The 25,846-nt window shown below is 36.7% G+C and overlaps 1 protein-coding gene across 1 annotated transcript in view; it reads right to left on the bottom strand.

Annotated features, from left to right (window-relative positions):
- LOC109056344 (astrotactin-1-like) overlaps positions 1-25,846 on the bottom strand; it is a 228,090-nt gene that overhangs the window by 127,956 nt on the left and 74,288 nt on the right. The window contains exons 6-10 of the mRNA XM_042719157.1: positions 25,696-25,842; positions 22,948-23,115; positions 14,161-14,245; positions 11,944-12,018; positions 5,332-5,469 (exon numbers count right to left, since the gene is read on the bottom strand). Coding sequence (XP_042575091.1) covers positions 5,332-5,469; positions 11,944-12,018; positions 14,161-14,245; positions 22,948-23,115; positions 25,696-25,842 — 613 coding nt within the window. The remainder of the gene's footprint in view (positions 1-5,331; positions 5,470-11,943; positions 12,019-14,160; positions 14,246-22,947; positions 23,116-25,695; positions 25,843-25,846) is intronic.

Here is a 25,846-nt window from a genome sequence, read left to right as displayed (position 1 = left end):
TTCTTCTTCTTCTTCTTCTTCTTCTTCTTCTTCTTCTTCTTCTTCTTCTTCTTCTTCTTCTTCTTCTTCTTCTTCTTTAGGGTTAATGGTACCCCTTTGGGTTTTACATATATGACTCAATTAAATAGTCCTTAAATGGGATAGTTCACCCAGGAATAAAAAAAACTTTCATCAATTACTCTTATCAGTTCATCTAATGATACCACAGATAGGGGTAGGGATAGGCCTACGTCTTATATATCCTGCAGAAGAAATTAAATGATGACATTTTCATATTTGGGTGAACAGTCCCTTTAAAGATCAGGCATTCCATTATCTCTTTGACGAATGTTTATTACCATGGTAAGAGTTAAGAAAGAAAGAGTTAAGTAAGAGTAAGAAATATTCCAGTGCTCTGAAAAACATTTGGAACTGAGGCAATATTCAGCAAACCCAGGGACAGGGGACCACATGGCCTGCCAAATTTTGTACGGTGGACCCTGAGAAGCTAGCCACTCTGCGGGAGATCAGTAGGACACACTTAGAAGACCTTTCAAAGGAATAAAAATTAAGATTTCACTTTTCGCCACATATATATATTGGTATTTATGTATAAATAACACCTCCATGAACATGTCTTGAAAAAAAAATAAAATAAAATAAAAGGAAAGACAATGACAGCCAAATGAAAAACCATAAAAAACTAATTAATTGTGTGTGTACAGTATGCAAGTGTGTGTGTGTGTGTGTGTGTGTGTGTGTGTGTGTGTGTGTGTGTGTTATATGGACAGTAAGTTAATTACAGACAGAAATTACTAACTAGATTCAACTTTAACAGCAAGGTCTCTTCTAATTAACATCAGACAGTGATTTTTTTTCCTTTTCTTTTTTTTTCCTGAGGATAACAGCAGCATGTTTTATAGGATATGTCCAACTTTATTATTTCTTATGAACAAAACCATATCTATAATTGAATTTCCAAAAGTAACTTTTCCATTTTACTGCCTTTAAGGCCCTGAGCACTGAAATATTTAAAAGTTCCTTTAAGCACCAGCTACCATGATAATTCAGTGAGAGACTAATCACAAGATTAATCAATTTTGGGTTAAAAACAAATTAATCAAATCAGCATGTCCCCTTTGGCAATGCATTCAAAGCCCCTGCAAGGTCTGGATAATGCCAAGGAACATCAATTTTGAGGATTTACAAAAAATAAATAAACACAAGAATACAAGTCAACTCGTTTGGTCAAAAATGTTATCAAGTTGCAGTTCAATAAAGGGGCTCAGTGGAATCCTTTACTAGTAAATCATCCTCATATTTGACAACTTGCAAGAAGTGCCATTCAAACATTACATTTTACATTTATGCATTTGGCAGATGCTAAAGCACTTACAGTGCATTCAGGCTATACGGTTTTCTTTTTTTTAATCAGTGTGTGTGTTCCAAGGGAATTGAACCCACAACCTTTTGTGCTGCTAACGCAATGCTCTATCACTGAGCCACAGGAACACAATAACAATCAAACGATAATGTCATGTATAGTGGCTTAATTAAATCAAAAGATGCTATGGAATTATATTCAATACTGAAAATAAGATTCTCAACAGGATTTCTGAAGAACTAAAAGGTACAGAATAATATAACTGACACAACTGGATCTTGACATAAGTGTTTTAGAGCCTTATTTAACTCACAAAGCCTTTAGTTAAAGACATTGAAAACACAGAGGCTACTTTAAAGTCTGGAACCACAGGCACTGAACAGGCATGTTGCTGTAATTTACTGTAATTATCCAGTCAACTTAAAGATACCCAAGACATCCTAGATCAGTAATCTTTCATTTGTTCTGCTCAGTTGCCTAGAGGATTTCTAGAGCAGTGTTTCTCAATTGGTGAGACCGTTCTGCGTGGGTCGCAGAGTACGGCCAAAGAAACAACATCAACAAGAAAAAACGTAATTCTTAATGTTTTTCTGATGAGAGACTTTTATTTTATAAGACGTGCATTAAAGCTGTTGACACTTCTGTTGATTCCGTATCTGCGGTCAGATGAGATGTTGACAGGCTATGTCAGGGTCATTATTCTATCGTTATTTTCGTAACTTATGAAATAAAAAGTCTCTCATCTCAGAAAAACGAACTATCCTGTCCTGCCAGATGTTATACTGTGTTCTTCAATCGCATGTGCGAATGTGGTGCCGCACTGTATCACTTTACTAAAGTGCAGAAACAACGAGCATGCAACACGTGAAATAAAAGTACAGATAAATCACATAACTGGTATTGTGTTTGTTAGCTGTGAAGGATTTGCATGAAGGTATGACATTCATTCTATTTAGGAGCAGTTTCCACGTTTCATTAACAGTTCATGTTAGTATTGCATATTCACCATGGTAACTCTGTTGTTTCCATAACCCAAAAATACCATGTTATTTTAACTCTGTGTCATTTTGTATGTTTAAATGACTGTGGTGGCTCAAACCAAGTCATGTCACTCGGCTGGCATGCAATTGCAGCTCCTATCACTTTGAATGGGGATACACATCAAATTCTCCAAAACTGTTCACTAAGCTTACGATTAAATTTTATATTTGAAATCACCAATGAAATATGACAACAACTGTGTCATAAATGTTGTTTCTTTTGCTCAAATAGCATTATAAAAAGCATGTTTTTCAGGCTATATCAGCCAGTGCACATTGTGCAGTCCTGATCACACATCTCAGAGTGCTGACTGTTTCTATAGCAACTTCTAACGGCAGATATCCGTGATCCTGAAGGCCGACGAGAGCCCTGGAGTGGTCGTGCTTCAAGCTGGGGTTAACAACACCATGCTGCAGCAGACGGAGACCCTGAAGAGGGACTTTAGGAGCCTTATCAAGACGGTGCGCAGCACAACACCCGTGGTGACGATCATTGTGTCAGGACCGCTTCCCATGTATCGATGAGGACATGAAAGGTTCAGTAGACTTTTTGCTTTAAATGAATGGTTATTGTCATGGTGTAAAGAACAGAAACTGCTCTTTGTTAATAACTGGAATCTTTTCTGTGAGCGTCCTAGGCTTTTTCCCGCTGATGGCCTGCACCCAGGACGAAGTCGGAGCAGAACTCCTGTCAGACAACATCTCCAGGACGCTACGCTCCATATGACTAGTAAGCCAATTCTCAAATAACTGCTATGATGGCTTTTGTTCTACCCGCTGAAATGATAGTAATACTTGTGCTGTCCAATCTAAGACTGTGTCTGTTCCCTGAATAGTGATGTCAAAATATAAATTAAATGTAGGATCTAGAAAAAAATCTGATTGTGATTAAACCAGAAATATGTAAAATAAATGAACAAAAAACATTTTTAAAGTTTGGGCTCAAAAACGTTAGCTCACTCACACCCAAAGCAGTTATTGTAAATTAAATTTTTACAGATAATAGTTTTGATGTACTCTGCTTGACTGAAACCTGGCTAAAACCAAATGATTATATTGGTCTAAATGAGTCTACTCCACCAAACTACTGTTATAAGCATAAGCCCTGTCAGACTGGTCGTGGGGGAGGTGTTGCAACAATATATAGTGATATTCTCAATGTTACCCAGAAAACAGGATACAGGTTTAAATCATTCAAAATACTTCTGCTTAATGTTACACTGTCAGATATGCAAAAGAAATCGATCGTATCTCTTGCTCTGATCACTGTGTATAGACCACCAGGGCCGTATACAGAATTTCTAAAAGAATTTGCAGATTTCCTCTCAGACATATTGGTTAATATTGATAAAGCCCTAATTGTCGGAGATTTTAACATTCACATTGATAATACAAATGATGCATTAGGACTTGAGTTTACAGACCTAATAAACTCTTTTGGAGTCAAGCAAAATGTCACTGGGCCCACCTATCGCTTTAATCATACGCTAGATTTAATTATTTCGCATGGAATCGATCTTACTGATATAGATATCGTACTTCAGAGTGATGATGTACTGACCATTTCCTTGTATCATGCATTCTGCGTATTACTGATATTAACTATATAGCTCCACGTTATCGTCCATGCAGAACTATTGTTCCAGCCACCAAAGACAGATTCGCAAATGACCTGCCTGATTTTTTTCAACTGCTCTGTGTACCCATAAATACACATGAACTAGATGAAATGACTGGCAACATGGGTACTATCTTCTCATATACATTAGAAGCTGTTGCCCTCATCAAATTGAAAAGGGTTAGAGAAAAACGTACTGTGCCATGGTATAACAGTAATACCCACTCTCTCAAGAAAGAAACTCGTAGCCTTTGCTACGAGACTGTAGCTAAACAAACGCAAAGCTTCCACCAAGAAAAAATAGTTCAAGCAAGAGTACAGAGCCAACTGCTGTTACCCGGATGAGCCTGTGTTATTAGCTTTTACAAGTTGTTACCTAGGCATAACATACCTCGGAATGTCGCGACTGACCAGAATTAAGTATTCCACAGAGCCGTGTAATAAATATTATTAACATCATGTATACACTCTGCCAACCCCACCAGCCAGTTCGGACCAGCCAGTTCCTGCGATTGAGCAGCCATATTAAGTGTAGCATTTTTCCCCATTCAAAACTACAAGAGTGACACATCTTGGGTATTCTATAGTCTTTGCTCAAACCAACTTAATTGTATTAACAAAAACTAGTTTGGGACTGCTATTTAATAGCCTTACCTTATAGGCTGTTTGTTCAGTATTAATCATATTCTTAACAGTCTTAACTTAATTTTGTTAAATAAATCTGCTTTGTTTTTGTTTTTTAACAAATTATATATATATATATATATATATATATATATATATATATATATATATATATATATATGGTAAGTGGGTTGCGGCTTGATGACCATGGGAAACGTGGGTCTCGAATCAATAAGGGTTTTTATTTTTATTTGTTTTTGTTTTTTTGTAGCTTGGATCAAGTGCAGGTGTTGTTACTGATGTTATGCAACATGCATTTCTTACGATTTATTTAAAGATTTGGAAAAATTATACATTTCTGTAAAATTCCATTTAAAACTTTCTAAACACCCTGGACCTTCAAAGACTAATAAAACTTATGATAAAATGGTGGATGGCAACAGTTGCTATAGGTAACAATTTTTAAGACAGGGCTTAATGAAGGATCAGTTATCACAAATTAATCTGACAGCTGGAAGGCAAGGATCGGTCCAAACTGTTTTAAAACAAGCCCTAATTTTTATTTTATTTAGACTCTAAAAATTTTAGGCAAACTAACTATCAACTAACGCATTTCAACATGACATCATGCTCAGCTATTCTTCTTTGAAACAAGCTAAGATTGAAAATGTCATCTCCTACAGTACCTGACATCCACTGCGTCCTCCATGACAGTCATATCTGTCTTGCACTTGGCAGAGGGGTTGATGGCCAGCTCAGCTGGAGGAATGACAAAGCTTTTGCTAAGTGGCAGCCACATGCCTTCTCCAAGAGTGTATGTGAATCTAAAACACAGAAAGGCAAAGTGAATATATCAGAAACCTCTCACCATGTTACCAAAAAAAACATTTTACATCATGTAGCCTGTTACAGTCTGCTGCATTGTGAGACAAGAAAATTGGCATTTGGATGAGAGTAGTTTTACAATTCAAAAAAAGAAAGTAAAAGTTTCTCTCTCAATGATCCATGAGGGTTAAATTGAAATTCTGGGTAGGAATCTAAAAATAGTGGTGTCCAGGGTAACAATGAACGACACATTTTCACATTTAAAAAAGATACATTATTGTTCATATTCACTGAATGCTTTTTGACATGAAAAAAAAAACAACAGCAAAAAAAAAAAAAAAAATCCATACATCCTCATGAGAGACTCCCACATGTATGTAATTCATTTGGTTTATTGTATCCACCTCTGCACAGTGGAGCAAGTGTTTAACAAATAATGTGTTTTCTTACAAATCCATCTAAAGGTTCAAACAGATTGTTGACAGGGAAAAAAATAGCTGCTATTCTCCCCTTTAAAATATGACCACATTTTTCAGTTTGAGCCTCACTCTGGAACGGTAGCACATTTTAAAACTTGAATCATTACCGGAATGCTTATCTGACCTTGAAAACTCCCTCCACTCCCCTGGTTTTAGTGCTGAGAGACGTCCAGGCGGATAAGATCAACTTGTGGGTGGATATCCATAGAGGACTACAAAAACAAAGCAACTGAGCATTGTAAAATAATGCCCAGAACAGAAGGTCCAAAGAGTTTGTGGGAGTAACTGAAAACTGGCACATCCACAAGCTAGCTTGTCAATTCACTTGACAATTCATTTTTGACATTTTGACAACATTTCTGAAAAAAAGGCATTTCTAGCAAGTAAACATACTCAAAAATACAGATAAAAAGTAATAAGGTCAAATGTTTATACAATTTAAAATTACTGTTTTCTATTTTAATATATTTTAAAATGTAAATTACTCCTGTGAAGGCAAAGCTGAATTTTCAGCAGTCATTCCTCCAGTCTTCAATGTCTTAAATCCTTCAGAAATCATTCGAATATGATTATTTGGTGTGCAGGAAACATTTATTTTTATTATCAATGTCAAACACAAAAGTTTCATATTTTGATGAAAAACAAGATATATTTTTAGGGTTCTTTGATGAATAGAAGTCTTTACAGTCACTTTTGATCAATGTTATGCTGCATTACTGAATAAAAGTAATAAGTTCTGTCAAAAAAGAATCACATACTATGCTGAACAAAACAAACCCTGAATTAACTTCTAAAAAATAGAAAGCAGCTCTAGCCCTCAGATTACTCTCCTCTTGTGTTCTAAATGGATCTCTCCATCCGCTGCTGTTTAATACACTGCAATAAATTGCTTTTCTTGATCACAGTTAAGTCTATTAAACTTGCATCTTTTCCTATATGTTTGAATAAATAAGCCACTACCAAGCGCTAATTTATTTATTTTCCTAAAGTATTTATAAATGCAGGTTCTTCAATTGTAGTTGTGGTCTCACAGTTTATGCATGGATAATAATAATAGATGCTGGACAAGGTAAAATATAATCAATCAATTTATTAACTAGCTTATTTAATTCACATTTAAAACCTCACAGAAAGCAATGCACCAACATCAATATTCTTCACTAACTACATAAATAATTATCAATTTCATATTTAAATATTAAAATATTTAAAGAGATTATACTACACTCATCTTTAAATTAGTGACTTTTCAATAACATCTAAAATAACAACATATATGATGCATATCAAAATAAATTTGCTGTTTTTCAGGAAAGATGGCAAAATTTCATATGAAAAGGAACTTTGCATTTTTACGTGAAAGACCATTCCTATTAACACATCTGTTATACAAAATGTGTTAAATACCTCATGTAATAGTGGATAGGACAGACAAGCAACTGTGAACAACATTCTTACACCGATAACAAGAGGACTGTCACCACTTGAGGAAAAAAATGCACAGCCAAATATGCGTTTAATGCATACATTTTAAACTACTAGAAAATGCAAATGCAATTGTCTGATTTCTGACCACAATATGCTGCAATACACAGCAAGCTTGTTTTTCAAGTTGTGCTCATCAGTCTGGATTTCTCCACATGAATCTCATCACACCTGGGTGGTGTGTGTGCCTCATCAACTGTAACCACATGCTCATTTATGTCAATATATCATCCATCATCAGCTACCGTTTACATTAAATCCAATTAAACCTAGATCATTTCATGTGCATACAGCGTTTTTTCCTTGTCAGATATGCTGTTAATTGTAAACTGATCTGTCAAATCTTGAAGGGAGAAATTTCAGTGCAATCTATACTCATATATGTTTCATAATTCCATGACAGCTCAAAAAGAAATTTCTGAACAGCACAGATTTGCTGGAAACTCACCCAATCATTTTGCAATATGCAGATACAAGAAAAAGGAGACGTAACGTGAAGCTTGACACATCTGAATATTGTCGCCTGCTAGTGTGAAACGGCTTCAATTGAGTTTTGCAGGAAAATGACTTGTAAATGGATTACCGAAACAAAACACTAAGGCACGGATAAAACTCCCTCGCCGCAGGTGGAAGTTAAAAGGGAAAAACACATCTATAAAAAAGTAAGGCTACCTTTTAAAATATCTCAGCACACTGAGTCAATAACAAACAAAGATGGAACCTCAGAACAGGACGGATAAAGAAATAAAGAATCCATAAAAAGCAGCTCTGTTATGAGTAGCAGAATTCAACATATTGATGTGAGCACCAAAATTTGCACCAGATGTTTACAGACACAGTAGCTATGTTTGAATGGTTTGCAGATTGGAAAATAAATCAGATTAGAGAGTGTTAAAAAAAAAAAACACTCCAGATTAAAAAATACAGATGGTTGGCTGCACCATAACATTTCCCTTTCAGTCGGTCACTCTTGACGTCACGTCGGTGACCGACAAATTGGAATTTGGAATTGGAATTGGGATATCGCTTCGATATGCTGCCGAGGGCCGACGAGCTGTCTCAAGCAATGCTTCCGGGAGAATGGCAACTCCATCACCTGACGGTCCTGCTGATTTGGAGACAGTTTGGAGCCGCTCAGTTAGACATGTTTGCTTCTCCAGAGACCCCTCACTGCCAGTTGTTCTACTCCCTACTGGCACACAGCTGGCCACAGGGCCTACGCAAATAGGCATTTCCCCCAGTGAGCCTTTTCGCACAGACACTGTGCAAAGTCCGGGAGGACGAGGAGCAAGTCTTGCTAGTGGCGCTGTATTGGCCCACTCAGACCTGGTTCCCGAACTAGTGCTCCTTGCGACAGCCCCTCCTTGGCCAATTCCTCTGAGGAAAGATCTACTGACTCAGAGACAGGGCACCATTTGGCACCCGCATCCAGACCTTTGGAAACTCCATGTCTATTCCCTGGACGGGAAACGGAGGTTCTAGGTGACCTACCCCAGGAGGTAGTGAACACTATCACTTCGGCAAGAGCACCGTCTATGAGACATGTTTACGCCTTGAAGTTCAACCTTAAAGCCTAATAGCCTTCTTCTCACTGAGAGGACCCCCTAAGATGCCCGATTGCAGTCGTGCTTTCCTTTCTGCAGCAAGGGCTGGAGCGAAGGCTGTCTCCCTCCACCCTCAAAGACCAGGTTGCCGCTATTGCTGTGTATCATGACCCCATGAATGGGAAGTCTTTAGGTAAGCATGACCTCTTCATCAGGTTCCTTAGAGGGGCCAGGATGTTAAATCCTTCCCGGCCCCCCTCTATACCCTCTTGGGACCTGACTCTAGTGCTAAAATCACTACGGCGGGGCCCATTCGAGCCTTTGCATTCAGTTGAGCTAAAGTTTCTTTCATTGAAAACCCTGCTTCTGCTTGCACTGGCCTCCATCAAAAGTGTAGGGGACCTGCATGCATTTTCGGTCGACGATCCGTGCCTAGAGTTTGGGCTGGCAGACTCCCAGATAATCCTCAGGCCCCGGCCCGGCTACGTGCCCAAGGTTCCCACTACACCCTTCAAAGTCCAAGTGGTGAACCTGCAAGCGCTGGCCCTGGAGGAGGCAGACCCAGACCTGGCGTTGCTCTATTCCGTCCGAGCATTGAGATGCTACGTAGACCGGACACAAAGCTTCAGGACCTCAGACCAGCTCTTTGCCTGTTACGGAGGCCGGCAGAAGGGGAATGCCGTCTCTAAGCAGAGGATGGCCCACTGGATTGTGGATGCCATAACCCTGGCTTATCAGGCACATGGTGTGGCCTGCCCATTCAGGTTACGAGCTCACTCAACTAGAAGTGTTGCATCCTCCTGGGCGCTGGCTCGTGGTGCCTCCCTGACAGATATTTGTAGAGCTGTGGGCTGGGCGACCCCTAACACGTTCACTAGGTTCTATAGCCTTCCTGTAGAGCCGGTTTCCTCCTGTGTTCTCACCTCAAACTGGTAGTGGCACCGAGAGGCCCGGTTAGTGTCGGCTTGCTAAAACTGATCCAGAGTGTCCGTACTGTAGACCCTTTTGAGATCCTCCATCACCCTAGGCAGTTGGACGTGGCGGAACGTCCGGTGCCAGGCTTTCATGATGAATCCGTGAGAACCGTGGAAGGCTTGGTTTCATATTGAGACCTAAGCGGTACTCATATATGTATAGTCCACGGTATAACCTTAGAACCTGTGTTTCCCCGGCAGACGTCTGCCTTCCCAAGAGGGTTTTAATCTCCTCAAATTTCTCCATATACACCTAAACGGATGCTATATGTGTGTTTGCTTCCGAAAACTCCTTCAGGAAGGATGGGGCTTCCGCAGCATCCCTGTTTTAAGTGGAACGGGTACGTTTTCCCAGTGTTATCCAATCTCAACCAGTGAGGTAGTGCTTTGACAATGGTGAGTGGAACTACTTGTTCTGAGCCCCGGCCTATACCTAATAAGAAGGGACAGCACCCATGGCGCTTTGGTAGGGATCCCAATTTGAGAGTGACTGACTGAAAGGGAACATCTCGGTTACGTATGGTAACCCTCATTCCCTGAAGGAGGGAACGGAGACGTCACGTCCTGTCGGCACAGTGCTGTACCACCGCTGAGCCGCCGGGTCACCGGCTCGGCTCCTCAGCGAAAACCTGGTATGCATTGCATCTGCTGCCTTATTATACTCACACTGTGATCAGCGGCAGCTGGGTGCAATAATTGCATGCCAATGTGCAATGGCTCGTTTAGTTTACACTTGAAGAAGATTGGGGTATCGAAGCGATATCACAATTCCAAATTCCAATTCGTCGGTCACCGACGTGACATTTCCGTTCCCTCCTTCAGGGAACGAGGGTTACCATACGTAACCGAGACGATTTTCTTCTCTCATTCTTGTACTTTATAGTTCCACTTTAAAAGTTTAACAAATATCAGTCACATCATTTCTGATATCAAAAGCTAGGTATATAAATGAATAAGTGAAGCATTCAAAATTGATTATGGACTTTCCTATTCATTCATGGCACAAATAAATGATGCATGAGGAAAAGTTGAAATAAAAATAAAAATCTTTCATTCAGGTCATCTCAAACATTCACGTCTGTGAAGGATTGTTTGGAAATAAAACATTTAATTGTCCCAATGAAATGTATTTGTTTGTAGGCCCAAAGCCAAGGGATATGAGATTTTACACCTTTTGGGAGGTATAACTCAGATTCCAATTACAAGACGCCCTCCCGTGTTGTTTTCAAATGAGAAAGAACATTGAGAAATGTAAATAAATAACTTGTGATTTGTGCAAACGAATTAGGGTTGAACAATCAAAGGACTTCAGGAATGTCATGGATGAGATCTATGAATAATTCAGAACATGAAGATTATGCATGGCAACTGAAGGTAACCATATGTTGCTACAATTGGATTAGCATTGCTAAATATTTCAAAACATACACCTCACAGATTGAAACATCTCCAGTGCATAAAGCAATGCACTGATTAGTCTTGAGTCTCCAGTTATAGCCAGAGGTAAACACTGTCTAAATCCCCGCTTTTTTTACATGGATGATTTATTTTTATTATTATTTGTAGGGAACCAGATTCAGTGGCTCTGTATTAAAAGTAATTCCAACATTTTTTCTTTTTTTCAAGTTTTTATTTAAACTGTGAAAGGAGCTCTTTGAAGCTGAATAAAGAAATGTCAGCTTAGCCAAAATGACAAAATATGTGTACTCTATTTCACAAGCTACTCTGTCTCAACAGAAACCTATTACATACTTGTCAGCACCTTTTTTTAAACCTTATTTTCTGCAGGCATATAAAATAGAATCTTCTGTTTTCTCAGTAGAAGTTTTTTTTTTGTTGTTGTTTTTTTTTTTTTTTTTTTTAAATTACCTCTAACTAACTGGTCCTGTTTTTATGTATACACTGTCCATCACATTACTTGGACATATTTTTAGTCCTCATTTTGAACTGGGTCACAAGCTAAAAAGCACAAATAAAGTGATTTTTCTTACCTAAAAATGCGATCAGATGGCTGCTCTCCCATCACCAAGTCAAAACCACGTTGGAAAATGGTGTAGGGCCATGGGCTGCAAAACAGAAAAGCTATAAATCAAAACAAATAATTCATGCTTAAAAAAACTGTATGTCACACCATAGACCTGTTAAACAGCTCCAGTCTTCACTAAAGCCACGTGACCTTTAAAATTGCATGACTTTGTGATGAAAACATAACCATCTTTTAAAAGGGGAGTTTCTTTTTGAACTCACATCAGACCAATTATGTTTCTAACATAAATATCACAGAAATTCCTCCAGCAGATGTTGTTTGTTAAACTGTGACCTGACAGCAGCATCTCCGTCAGTCAGTGCAGTACAGACATGAGCGTGACTTCAAGTGTGTGTTTATCCAGAGCTCTATGTGAACTGATTGAGATTAATGCAGAGAGGCAGCTGTGGGGACAGGGGCTGTCACTGCAGAATTAGAGAAAAGACAAGGAGCTGATGGCTCTCTAAGTAAGCTGTTACTCACAGCAAAAGAGCAGTCACATGCTGGTTAGGCCACTTCACACCACAGATCACCTACTGCTGTTTAAACATCAACATTTGTCCTGCAGCATTTGTAATTCATAAGAGAACCAAAAGCAGAAGCGTTCTGACAATCCATTACACAGAAAGGTGCAAAATATAAAATAAAATAAAATAAAATAAAATAAAATAAAATAAAATAAAATAAAATAAAATAATAACATTTTTGGTATTGATATACAATTAAAATAAATAAATAAATAAATAAATAAGAAAACAATACCATACTGACAATTTATTACAGAGGAAGGTGATAGATAGATAGATAGATAGATAGATAGATAGATAGATAGATAGATAGATAGATAGATAGATAGATAGATAGATAGATAGATAGATAGATAGATAGATAGATAGATAGATAGATAGATAGATAGATAGATAAATAAATAAATAAATAAAAGCATTCTGAGAATTTATTACACAGGAGGAATAAAATAAAGGTGCTAAATCTAAAAATAAAACAAAAAATAAAATAAAAATAAAAGTCAGTTCCAACATCTACATTTTTGGTCTGTACTTGTGATGTCTGTCAGTTTAATTCACATTTACAAGGTAAACAATAACATAATTTTATTTAATTTTTTGAGAGGAGTAAACTGTTCCCTTTTAACAGTTTAGGAAATATCTTGGCACTTTGAAAGTTTAGAAAGCATTTGGCAATGGACTTTCTTTCTCCTCCACTAAGTGTTAGAGTCAATTAAAAACTGTTCACACCTTCACAGCATGGCACAAAGGGAACAAGCACATCCAGCGCTATTCCACTCCCCTAAGGCAATCTTCCAAATTGTTCCAATTTGATTTCTAATTATCGGATCCATCTCACCAACCGTCATCACTCCCATCTCCCTCCCAATTAAAATGCCAGGGATTTCCTCACCTCCAAGTCTTAATCAAACTGCTCTAGAGCGACAGCCTCAAACCAGATGAGCATGTGAAACTCTCCTCAGGGAGGGTCTAATTAACTTCAAACATCTTAAATACAAGTCTTTCCGGGATTAGAAACTTGTGCTCCTAACATTTAAATGTTTTGACTATATCTCGACTGCTAAGAAGCAAAACACTCTCTCATTTTGTGCCATTCTCTTGTATTTGTGCTTTATTAATCTACTTATCTGTTGACTTGAGAAGCAGCATTTTTATTAGACAGTCACATTTTTACCTCAGAAGAAAGATACCATCTGTTCAGTTGCAGTTAATCTTATATTCAGTCCTCTGCTAGAGCAAAAACAAAAGTTGCCAAACTAAAAGAAGTGCAGCAGAATTTCAAAATAGTTATTTTCTCTTTGATCATTTTAATAGCAGTACTTGGATATGAGGCACTCAAGTGGTGAAATACATAATTTCGTATGCGTGTAACGCAATTTAAAATGCACAATACGTGTATCTCACTGGTATACTGAAATGTAAATCACTGTCACGCAAATCTAAAATGACCCAGAGCTTCACCGCACTAATCCCTTTTCCAATTCCAGAGGAAGAGCATCATGCAAAAAAGCTAATTAATTCAAACAAGCCAATTTAATTTCCCTACAGTGCATAACACCTGGCTGGCTATCGGCACTGGAGACATTTTTACTACAGATAATAAGCACAGCCAACTTCAAGGTGGCAGATCCCTGATTGTATGGTATGGTACTCACCCCTGATTTGGGCCCCATTCGTTGCGAATACACAGATGCTTATGCACAGGGTCCTTCATGTAGCCATCGAAACAGAGGCATTCTCCTGCAAACAGACATAAAGTACATTTAAACCATCACTGAAAATGAGAGAAAAACATTGGGCCCTATACACCCGGCGCAAGGCATGGCGCAATTGTTTTTTGCTAGTTTCAGCCCAACGCAGTTCTCATTTTCCTGTCCTGCGCCACGTTGTTTAATTAGCAAATGCTTTTGTGCCCATTTGGGCATCCATGGGCATGCTGATCTAAAAAAGAGGTGTGTTCAGGCACATTGTTGGCGCGTTGCTATTTTGAGGAACATTTTTTCTTTGTTATTTAAAGAGTACGTTAGTAATATCTAAATACAGGCACAATAACAATTCTTTGTTATTTAAAGAGCGCGTTAGTAACAAGCACACATAGCTTATTACACAATGTGCATACACTTTGTTTATCACACACGCAGGGATACGCAAACATTTTTTAAAATGAAAAATTACATTCCCCCATGTAAATATTGAACCCACCATGGCACGAGCGCAACTGACTTTTAAAGGGGATGGGAGATGAGACTCTGATTGGTTTATTGCACGTTACGCTCAAAAAACACCTATTACTCATTAAGTGAATAGGGACAACCCGTTCAGACCATGCGCCCGGGCACGCCGACCATTTTCTCGTCGTTAAACTAGCAAAAGTGGATTCGGACACACCCTATGTGGAGTGTTCGGAGTGCACCTGCACCGTGTGCTTTAGACCATGTGTTTAGATCGTTAAAAAAGGGGAAGTCGTGGCCTAATGGTTAGAGAGTTTGACTCCTAACCCTAAGGTTGTGGGTTCGAGTCTCGGGCCGGCAATACCACGACTGAGGTGCCCTTGAGCAAGGCACCGAACCCCCAACTGCTCCCCGGGCACCACAGCATAAATGGCTACCCACTGCTCCGGGTGTGTGTTATCTGCTGTGTGTGTGTGTTCACGGTGTGTGTGTGTTATCTGCTGTGTGTGTGCACTTGGATGGGTTAAATGTAGAGCACAAATTCTGAGTATGGGTCACCATACTTGGCTGTATGTCACTTTCACTTTTTTTTTTTTTTTTTTTTAAATAGGGACCATTATTAGTATTACAAAATTGTGCTGAACAGTGACTGTCATGTGTCCCTGCAAGGATGTCAGTTAGGATGGCACCAGATTTCTTCCAAAATACTATTGTTACTACTGTAAAGTCATCATAAATTACTATGGGACTTCCTTCAAGCACTGTAAAAAAAAACTGTTAAAAAAAAAAAAAAAAAAAATGTGTATAGCTATGCTGTTTTAATTTTTTTTTATTTTGTTTTACAAACTTGCTAGATGGGATTCTCACTTTTTTCAGCATCTTGCTGACTCCATATCAATTACAAAAGTGAAAAAAGAAAAAATGTGCATTTTGTTTTATTTTATTCTTTTGTGATACAACTTTATTTAAATGCAAATGGTTTTTATGAAGCTTTCAGAATATTTCTCATTTTAATTTTTTTGTGACAACTGTGGCTAATATACTACCTATGATAATTGAGTTTTATTTGATTTTCAGTCACTGTAGCAAACAATTTTTTTTATTCTTTTATTTTTTTATTTTTGCAATTAACACAAATTTTTGGTGAAGGGTTTTTAATGAAGCACATCCATAAAAATTAAATAATACATTTTGTTTCATTTCTAGAACATTCGCAACCCTAGATACATGTTATTATCAATTTCTCATACTGCATTACACTGTGTCCAATGCAATGTGTGTGCTAGACCTCTGAAATGAAAAAGCAAAGTCCCCTCACTGGGTTTGTTTGCTTATTTTTCTTTCAAGTTATTATTATTTTTTTTTTCTTCTAGTTCAGTTTGATATTTTCAGGATATGGGCATATGGAACATAATTTACCTTACATTACCAAAATAAATAAATAAATAAATAAATAAATAAATAATACTAATAATTCTATCATGACCACTCTCTGAAGATTTTAGCATGGGAATGGATATAACAATGTTAATCATGCAAGCAAGTACAGGAACTTGCTACTGTGCATATGGTGATGCAGAGGTGTTGTGGTGCTGTGAGTATTTAAGACATACTTCTGCTGCACAAAAAGCATATAAAATAACCCGTAGCAGATCTGTACAGGTGGACTAGGGAATGTGGGAAAGCGCGCCGCAAAATGCTCTAGTGGATGCTAACCAGCCAATTAAAATATAAAGCAGCAAGCTCACTGGTTGTGTATGTAACATGAACCAATCAGCTTGTGACAAGTCGTTTAACGCTGCAAATATCATCAGTTATGTTAAGAACCCATCAGTCTCCGCCATCTAGATTTTCATAATATAACTAGCCATTTATTAATTTAAAGAAACAAGTATATCATCTTCTCTTCAGATTATTAGTCAACAAATTCTTAGTAAATTCAGCAAGTAGGATGATAGTCACACACCCAGAGGTGCACCTTTCATTTAACTGAACTGAGTGGTTGATAAAAACTGACTCACAGAGCATTTTGTGTTTTAGGCCATTTCAAGGTCATTTAGATGTCCTGTTTCCTGAACCACCAACATTTATTTTTAGTCCATTTCCACCAGTTTAACCCATTAAGACTAATGTGTGAAGCAGCTGTGAACATGACATACCGATTTGACCCCATGAAGTCACATGACTTCGCCTGTACTTTGCCATTACCCCCTTCGCATTCACACCATGCCCTGATCTGAAGTCTAATCGTCTCTCTGTATGACAGATATTAATTCGCCTCCTTCAGGGTCAAGTGAAAATGACCTCATTGTCATGTTTACATTAATATGGTGATTCTCCAACCGTGCAGTGCTATAAATAGGTGCTGTTGCGTGTTTGTTGAAGCATATATGCATGCACAGCAGATTCCCTGTGTCAGGCATCTTCAGTAGTGCTCATGGCTCAGACAAGTCTAATCACTCTGAGTTCAGCTGATCAGTCTTGTCAGGCCAAACCGCAGGCATGTCGGTCATGATTTGAGTTCATGGGACTGATGAGGCTGCACCCTGAGCAGGACTGATGCAAACACAGGGGACACAGAGGGAAAATGGCACTGGCAAACATGAAAACAAATGTGTTATGAGTGGGAAGTGAATATATGAAAACATCTGTTGACATTTTGTGCAAAGCAAGAGTCATCAATACGCTTGGACAATGTCAGTGATTGTGTTGACTTTTCACGTCATATACTCAGAGTTTCGTTAATGCAATATATGTGACCTTAAATTCTGCATTATGCAGACTAATATTGGATTTGCAACACTGATGATCTGACTAGAAAGAAAAAATGGATTCTTGGGCAACTGTGCAGTGTATAAAATGCAAATTAAAGAGAAAGCTATTATTATTATTATTATTATTATTATTATTATTATTATTATAATAATTAAAAAAATAATCATTCACCAATATATTAAAAAAGACAATCAAAGTATTTTACAACAACACTAAATACAGTACATCAATTATGATAGATAAATATACAATTCCTGTTGTTGTATCCACAGTATACTTTTGTCTTATGAAACTTTCACTAAATATGTTAATATAAAATAGGTTTAACCTATTTTTAACTGTTTTAAAAGTTTTATTTTAAACGTTTTTAAATTCCTTGCTTTATTGTTGTGAATATTTTTTAATGATTATTATACTTTTATGTAAATCACTTTGAATTACCATTGTGTATGAAATGTGCTATATAAATAAACTTGCCTTGAATAAAACACTTTTCAAAAATTTGGGGTCAGCAAGATTTTTATAGAAAAAAATGAATACTTTGCAAAATTAAAGGGGACCTATTATGCAAAATTCACTTTGACATGTTGTTTGGACAATAAACGTGTGTTGGCAGTGTGGGTACACAACCACCCTATAATGATAATTATTAAGCAAGAATGCTTTAAATTAAAAGTAACTGTAAATACAACTGTTTTTAACATGAAAATAATAAGAAATCAGCATATTAAACTGATTTTTGACAGATCATGTGACACTGAAGTCTGGAGTAATCTCTGCTGAAAATTTAGATTTGCCATCGCAGGAATAAATTACATTTAAAATATATTAAAACAGAAAATCATTTTAAATATTATTTCACAGTATTCTGTTTCAGTTTTAATATATAATATATAGTAAACTTATAAAATACATACACTAAACTTCCAATTACTCTTCTTAAAGTATATTTGTCTTTAATATAAAAAAAGTGCAGTGCAGGAAAAAAGTAATTTACCCTTGTCAGTCATAAACACTTAATTTGATATATTACTGATCATTAGCACATTTTGGCAAACCAAGCATAAGGTCTAGCACTGCTATTATTTACATAGTTAACTGTTTTACCTTTGCCACAGTAATTTGTAAAACTGAAATTAAACTTGTACCGTAGGTGATAATAGCAATTTTATCAATTCAAATGAGATGCAGGGAGTCTTTATGACTATGGGTGGTAAATGACAATTTTGCCAGGAAACATGTACCCAGTGGCTCTGTGATTGAGCGATCATTGAGGATATCCAGCAGGCACTCAGCCAGTGCTGTATGCATAAGAAATACATACCTTGTTAATTTATCTCTTCACAGAATACGTGCAGAAGCAGAAGTTTTTTTTGTTTGTTTGTTTTTTTTTTTGTTTGCCCCTATACTGAGAGTAAGGCATCAGAGGTCTTAGAACAAAACCTATATTCCATCTCTATATTCTAACCAAACAGGAAGTAAACCAAAGAAATCAAACTTTTAAGCTGATAAAATCAATATGTGGAAGTACTCCAATGTTCATTTATTCAGTCCTGTGGTGTGACATCTCTACATGACAGAAAAAGATTTGCAGCATTAATAAGCACAAAATAAGTCAAAGCTTCACTTATTTTTAAGTACGCAGCATATGGGAGTCAAACTGGTGTAAACAACATCAAAATCGCTTAATACATTGAAATTGTACTGCTGTGTGGTAGAAGTATCCTGCAGTGTAACATGTTGTACTCCTTGTTTACTGTTTTACAAATTATTCTAATTGTACTATAATTAATTATTGTGCATTCCAGTTTCAAAACCTCAGATTAATTGAGAGAAAAAGTTGAAGCTAAAAATGGGGAACCTAAAAGAAATGGTCACTAGCTTTTAAAACATCTACACTGCCTTAAAGAAATGTAAGGATTTATTTATTTATTTATTTTTTGGTTGGTGTTTTTTTTAACCTTAAAAAAAGTTACAAAAAATTTAACCTAAAAAAAAAAAAAAAAAAAAAAACCATATGCCCATGTTCAACTACCCTTCTGATTTCAGCATGTAAATACCAGAACTACAATTAATTGTACAACTTGGACCTGTCAATTTAACACTATTACGAAAAAAGTGAACAAGATAATATCAGTAATATCAGAGAAATGCATATAAAGCAAATGTGTAATCATTTTTAGGCGAGATCGATCTCTGTTTGTGAAAAATGTGTGCAATATTTAGTGGCAAGATGCAGATAAAGTGCATTCAAATTTATGATGCAAACAGAAAAACTTCCCCCTGGTGTCTGCAATTATTCATCAGTACTGTCATAAGTTTCATATTTGGCATGTACTGGCATTTTTAAACCAATAAAATAAAATAAAATAAAATAAAATAAAATAAAATAAAATAAAATAAAATAAAATAAAATAAAATAAAATAAAATAAAATAAAATAAAAAAGGAAAAAAAAGATAAACTTCCACACATATAAAGGCAGCTATATATTTTGATTGAGATGTGATAAAATATCTGGAAAATATTAATTTGCATAAACAGTACATTCTTTTTTCTACGCAGTTTATTTGTTAAATTTATATATGTATTTTTTCTAGAATACATTTTACAAATACAGCAAACTTTGTAAAATGTCAAAATAAATAAATAAATAAATACACATGGTCCATGTTCAACTATTCTTCAGCATTTCAGCATGTAAAAACCAAGAACTTTGTCCAGTCTAACGAATACTAATTTAACCTACTGGTGAAAATGCGAACAAGGTATAACATGTTAGATTTTAGTGCCCTATTCAAATACTGCTGACTTCTCCAGTTTATTTATATTTATATTTGTGTGTGTGTGTGTGTGTGTGTGTGTGTGTGTGTGTGTGTGTGTGTGTGTGTGTGTGTGTGTGTGTGTGTGTGTGTGTGTGTGTGTGTGTGTGTGTGTGTGTGTGTGTGTGTGAAAAGAAATAACTACTATTGGATTTAGACAGAGAGAGTGACTGCGTAGAATTACTTATTAATGAAGTTTTTAAGTCCCAAGTAATTCCTCTCTTTCCACAACCACAGAGAGAGTCTGTAGGGGATCTATTATTCAGTCAAATTAATGACATGAAAGTGCAAGGATCAGGTAGCCTGGGACACAACATTGCGTGTTCTTGTTTAATAAATGTCCCCTGAAGCCTGATGGGAATGAGGGAGGTGAACAGGGCCTCCGAGAGGCCTGCTATCAGTCCGATTCTCATCTCGGCTTTTACACATCCTCTGCGCCTCTGATTCACAAGCGCTCACAGCTCCAGTTATTGTCACTCCCCATCCCTGCTTTCATCAGTCATCCTCTCCTGTTTGATTGAGACAGTCTTATGGTTTTCCACGAATACCCTCCGCCACGTAGTCTGCACCCCCCACCCCCCCACTGTGGCTTTCATTAAGAATGCATCTTACAAAAAGCACAATGCAATTATTGAACCGTGGCAATACCAAGGCCTCATTCTTTAGATTTCATTTGTGAGGAAAGCAAGGCAAGTTCCCAACGGTCCAACTTTGATTCATTTAGGCTTGGAAGATTCACTTTTCAAAGCCCAGTGGAGCTCCTCTTTTGAATTATGGATGCAAACAGGAGGAACTTGTCAACAAATGATAACAATGTTGGACAGATTCCTGCAGCAGATGATCGGAGAAACAGCTATAAAGCGAATGTATTACCATTAATTTTGATGTACCTGGGTGTCTGTTGACTATGTTTTGCCTGACTGGAACAACTATAAAACTGAATAGATAAATCTCAGCTTACAAAGTTGCAATCTTTAGTGGTAAAAATGCAGATAGAGCATTAAAAATGTATGATGCAAACAGTAAACGTCTGCCTACTTCCTAAGATTATTCATAAACACTGTCATAGGTTGCATAGGTATATAGTGTGTCCTGGCATTTTTAAAACATTAAAACAGAACAAACAAAAAAATTGGAAAACAGTGTTAATTAAGCCAACAACCTCCAAATATGACAACAAGACCTTCCTATAATACAAAGGCAGTTGTTTGTTTTCAAAATGTAATTATTGGCTTTTATATTGTCATTGTACTAAAACCAAAAGATGTGATTAAAACATTTGGAAAAATATTTATTTTATTCTTAATCACGGTTTACAAAATTGTAAAATTTGCAAACAAAATGACACTAACAGAAAAAATACAATATGCAAAACAATAAGTCAAACTCACGTGCAATATGTACTAACTAATTATGCGCAATTCTGCCAGTAATCTGTGTTGACTAGTCATGAATCACATGATTTTTGTTGCACTTTTTCTGTACATGGTGATAGGAGGAAAACTGTCCACCAACCGTATTAGAGTAAGTGCATGACATTAGCTTTGTATAGTGAAATGTAACAGCTAAATATATTGAAATTACATGAAAGTGAAAACAAAGTGAAAATGGACCATTTTGCACTCAGAAAGCACATTATAAGCAAACTGCTTAGATCTCAAATGGTCTAAGTTCATTTGGAGTGCTAACATCAACATTCCAGAATCTAATCAAGTATCATCTAGAATATTAATGCATCCCTGGCTCAGGATATCCTAAATTTTGAACATTCCATTTGATCCATGCTTTGCCTAATTTATGTCCCAGGGAAAGGAAAAAAGAAAAAAAAGAAAGAAAGAAATAATAATTCAAATCCAGGTCACTCAAGCTGTATAAGCCCAAGTCTTACATTACAAAGATTCATTGCCAAGCATTACTGTCCTCACAGCTCTCGCTCAATTAGGCTTTCATTACTTAATACTGTTCACTCAAGAGAGACACCTTCAGAGAAATCTGCAAATGAAACGACAGATGAATCAGAGCTAAGCCTCTCTCTCCTGTCCCTCCTGCTCTTTAAAGGAAGCTGCGTTACAACTGCAGTTCGGTGAACATATTGATTTTACACAATAGAGGGGATGGGCACTCATTCACTTGGGTGAAGGGGTGGAACGAAAGATTATTTTATGATTAATTAGGCAAAGAAGCAAACTAATGAAAAAAAAAAAGAAAGAAAAAAAAAAAAAAATCCCCATGTGCAGTTTGAAGGGATAGTTCAACCAAAAATGAAACTCTGATGTCATTTTAAACCAGTATGACTTTCTTTCTTCTGTGGAATATCAGCATTTCTTACATGCTCACAGCAGCATGTTGTGGATGTATTGGCAGTAGCAAGTAATGTACATTACCATGTAAATCACTGTTTTTGGTTCAGTCTAAAACAACATTTGACTCCACTAACTTTCATTGTATGGACAAAAAAATTAAAACACTAAGACATTTTACTAAATATCTGCTCTTGTGTTCCACTGAGGAAAAAAAAGTTTTGAAGACATGAAGGTGACTAAATGATTTTGGAATTTTCATTTTTAGATGAACTATCCTTTTAAGTATGTCCCTCAGAGTGCATGTTGCTCCTAGTGTCAGACTTTCTACATGAGCTGTGTGAAGTACAGAATCATGTCAGAGTGGTTGTGTACCTGTATCTGGGTCACACTGATGCTCACAGGGGTCCAAGAGACGGCGGCCACACAGATCATTGACCCAGGGGCCACTGGCATTCTGCTGGTAGTACAGCAGCACCTGGGCGGGGTTCAGCCAATCAGATGCATCCAGCTGGCTGCCCTGGAGAAGAACGAATCTGGAGCCTGAAAGAGAAGATTCAGAGAGGACATGTAAAAGTTTCATCAAGTAAATTAGTGAACTCTAGTCTGTTTATGCCATCCCATAGAGCAAATCACATGCCTTTTTTGCACATGGAGGAATTTATTTGGCAAATGTGTTTCCATCTTCCATTATTCGCATTAACCCTTTTCCGCACAAGACCAAAAAAAAAAAAAAAACACCTCAATTGACCATAAAAACTCTTTTGCGAATTAAAGGATTTTTTTTTAAATTTGGTTTCCATCACTCGTTTCTCATGCGCAACTTTAAAATGTGCATTAAAACATTTATTCAACTGATTCATTACCGAAAACACTCTAATTGTATGCTACTAAAAGTACTAAGAGACTTAAGAAAGTGTTTAAGCAGCATTATCACCCCCCCCCCCACCCCATAACTGCTAGGCATAAAACTGTTTTGAACTTTTTAAAGCAAAGCAGAATCCTTATAGCTGAAAATCTATGCTTAATACACATTTTTCTATATTTTATGGTTCATGAACAGCTGTGGATAAGATACAACAGTACAGATAAAACATCTGAACTGAAAGCGTGATTTGTTCTGAATTACCCCGCTGTATATTTCAAAACCATGAACACCACATAGAACAGAATTTATTCTGCAAAAATCAAGTTTTATCAGATCTGCTTTGACATCAAGTTTTACCCTGTAATACTGTTAGACAGTTATAGACACATCTTAAATCTGATTTTTCCAATTCAAAAGGCGAACTGTGAATCCTTCAAGTCTCCTCTTTTCAGATTTCTTCCACTTAGACATCTATGTGAATGTTAATCTACCCTAAAGCACCAGACCCAATAGAAAAGAGCTCTGCATGAAAGACAAAATGACAGATGAGCAAAGCCAGTCACAATCCATCATTTCGCCCAAACTCCAGAAGTGACGGCTGAAATGCCAATGAGCTGAAAGAAAGACAGCGAGGAAGAGCAAAAGAAGAGAGGGTAAGAGAGAGAGTGGCCTGTAGTCTTGGTCTGCAGGTGCAACATTGAAATTCAATAACAAGCTCATCCAACACAAATGCAACTTAAGTCCAAAGGACAAACAGAGAACCCTTGGGGAAAGCGGCTTGTTGCTGTTTACAGTTGTGTGTCTGGAAGTGGAGTTCTAGGGACTAACTAACTAAAACTTAACTAAAAGCTCTGCTGTTTTCAAAATAGTGTTGCTTTTTCCAGACACTAGCTACTTTTTTCCAACAAGTAGCAGTGTAGCATATAAAAATGCTACATCACAGTTTCTCTCTCTCTCTCTCTCTCTTCAATAATGATTCATTTGAGTCCCTGTGCAGTTACTTTTTTTTATTTAAACTGCAGTTTTAGTCAACATGTTTTCATGTTTCCTTAACTTGTTTCAAGTTTTGTTGAATTTAACCAAAAAAAAAAATAAAAAATAAATAAATAATGTACTTATGAATTACAAATTAAATACTTTTATTTAATAGATATACTATCACTAAAATATATTCATTTTCAAAGGATAGATTTTTATTTATTTTTATTTATTTATTTTTTCTGAAAGCTTCTTAACACTGATTAACTTGAGTCTCTACAACAGTTTAAAATATATAAAAATGTAAAAATATATTTTATTTCAACCACTTTTATTTTATACATACTGTACATTATATATATATATATATATATATATATATATATATATATATATATATATATATATATATATATATATATATATATATATATATATATATCACATCAACTTAGTGCAGAATTGACTATGTGTTAAAGATCGCTATCATGTCAAGGATTAGCCAAATTTCCAAGTGCATGATGAAACGGTGATATGTAGGAAAGTGCCGCAGTGAGTTTTTGTGTTATTCTAGAGGTTTAGAGAGAAATGAAATCAAATGCACTTTTCACTCCAGTGCCCTGTTGCACCCTAAAATTTAATATTTGTTTTATATCCACAAATGTATTGCCTCCTTCTAATAGATTCAATGCATTTTTTAGTAACTTGTTGTGTTGCTAACTACCTTCAATCTGAAGTTAGCTTTACTGTAGCTTATCTGCTAGAATAATGAAAAGATAGTGAACAAATGTAAGTCGCATGCGAAACCATCAGCCCATGTGTGATTCATTTTTAGCATCTGTAAATGCAAAAATATGAAAGTAGGGTTTTCATAATAACTTGTCATCACAAGCTAACATGTTAAAGCTAACAGCAACACCAAATTAAGCCAAATGTTTGTCTGAAAAACTTCTATGTTAAAATTTAAAAATAAACAGTAATGTTTCATTTGACTCTTAAAAAATTAATTCACTGGATGCCCAAGTACAAAGTGTACAGTGCAACTACATGGTGTATAGCCTAGTACATGATTTGAAACACAACTAGAGACTATGCATTCGTGTCTGATTGTTCTTTGAAGCTTTCAGCACACATCTGTTTGGCTTTTCACTAGAGACAGTGCGAGAGTTGGCATGAAATTTGATTTAATACAGTGGAAGTCGTGGGGGGTAGATGGGGGGCCGAGGACCCCCGCTGCTCAGGGGCCGGACGGGAAGCAGAGCGGGTGATGAGATTACCGTCTGCAATGAGGTGCTCCGGAACGTGGAGAATGACTCTGACGTTGAGGCTACAGGAGAGGTGAGACGCACAGACCAGGCCGATCACACAGCTCACCACGCTGATCAAAGTAAGGGTGGTCTTGTTGATAGGACTCCGTGGGGAACCTGG

Source organism: Cyprinus carpio, chromosome B2 (genome assembly GCF_018340385.1).
Source record: "Cyprinus carpio isolate SPL01 chromosome B2, ASM1834038v1, whole genome shotgun sequence".
NCBI classification, from domain to species: Eukaryota; Metazoa; Chordata; class Actinopteri; order Cypriniformes; family Cyprinidae; genus Cyprinus; species Cyprinus carpio.
This window is presented reverse-complemented; position numbering and strand designations above follow the sequence as displayed.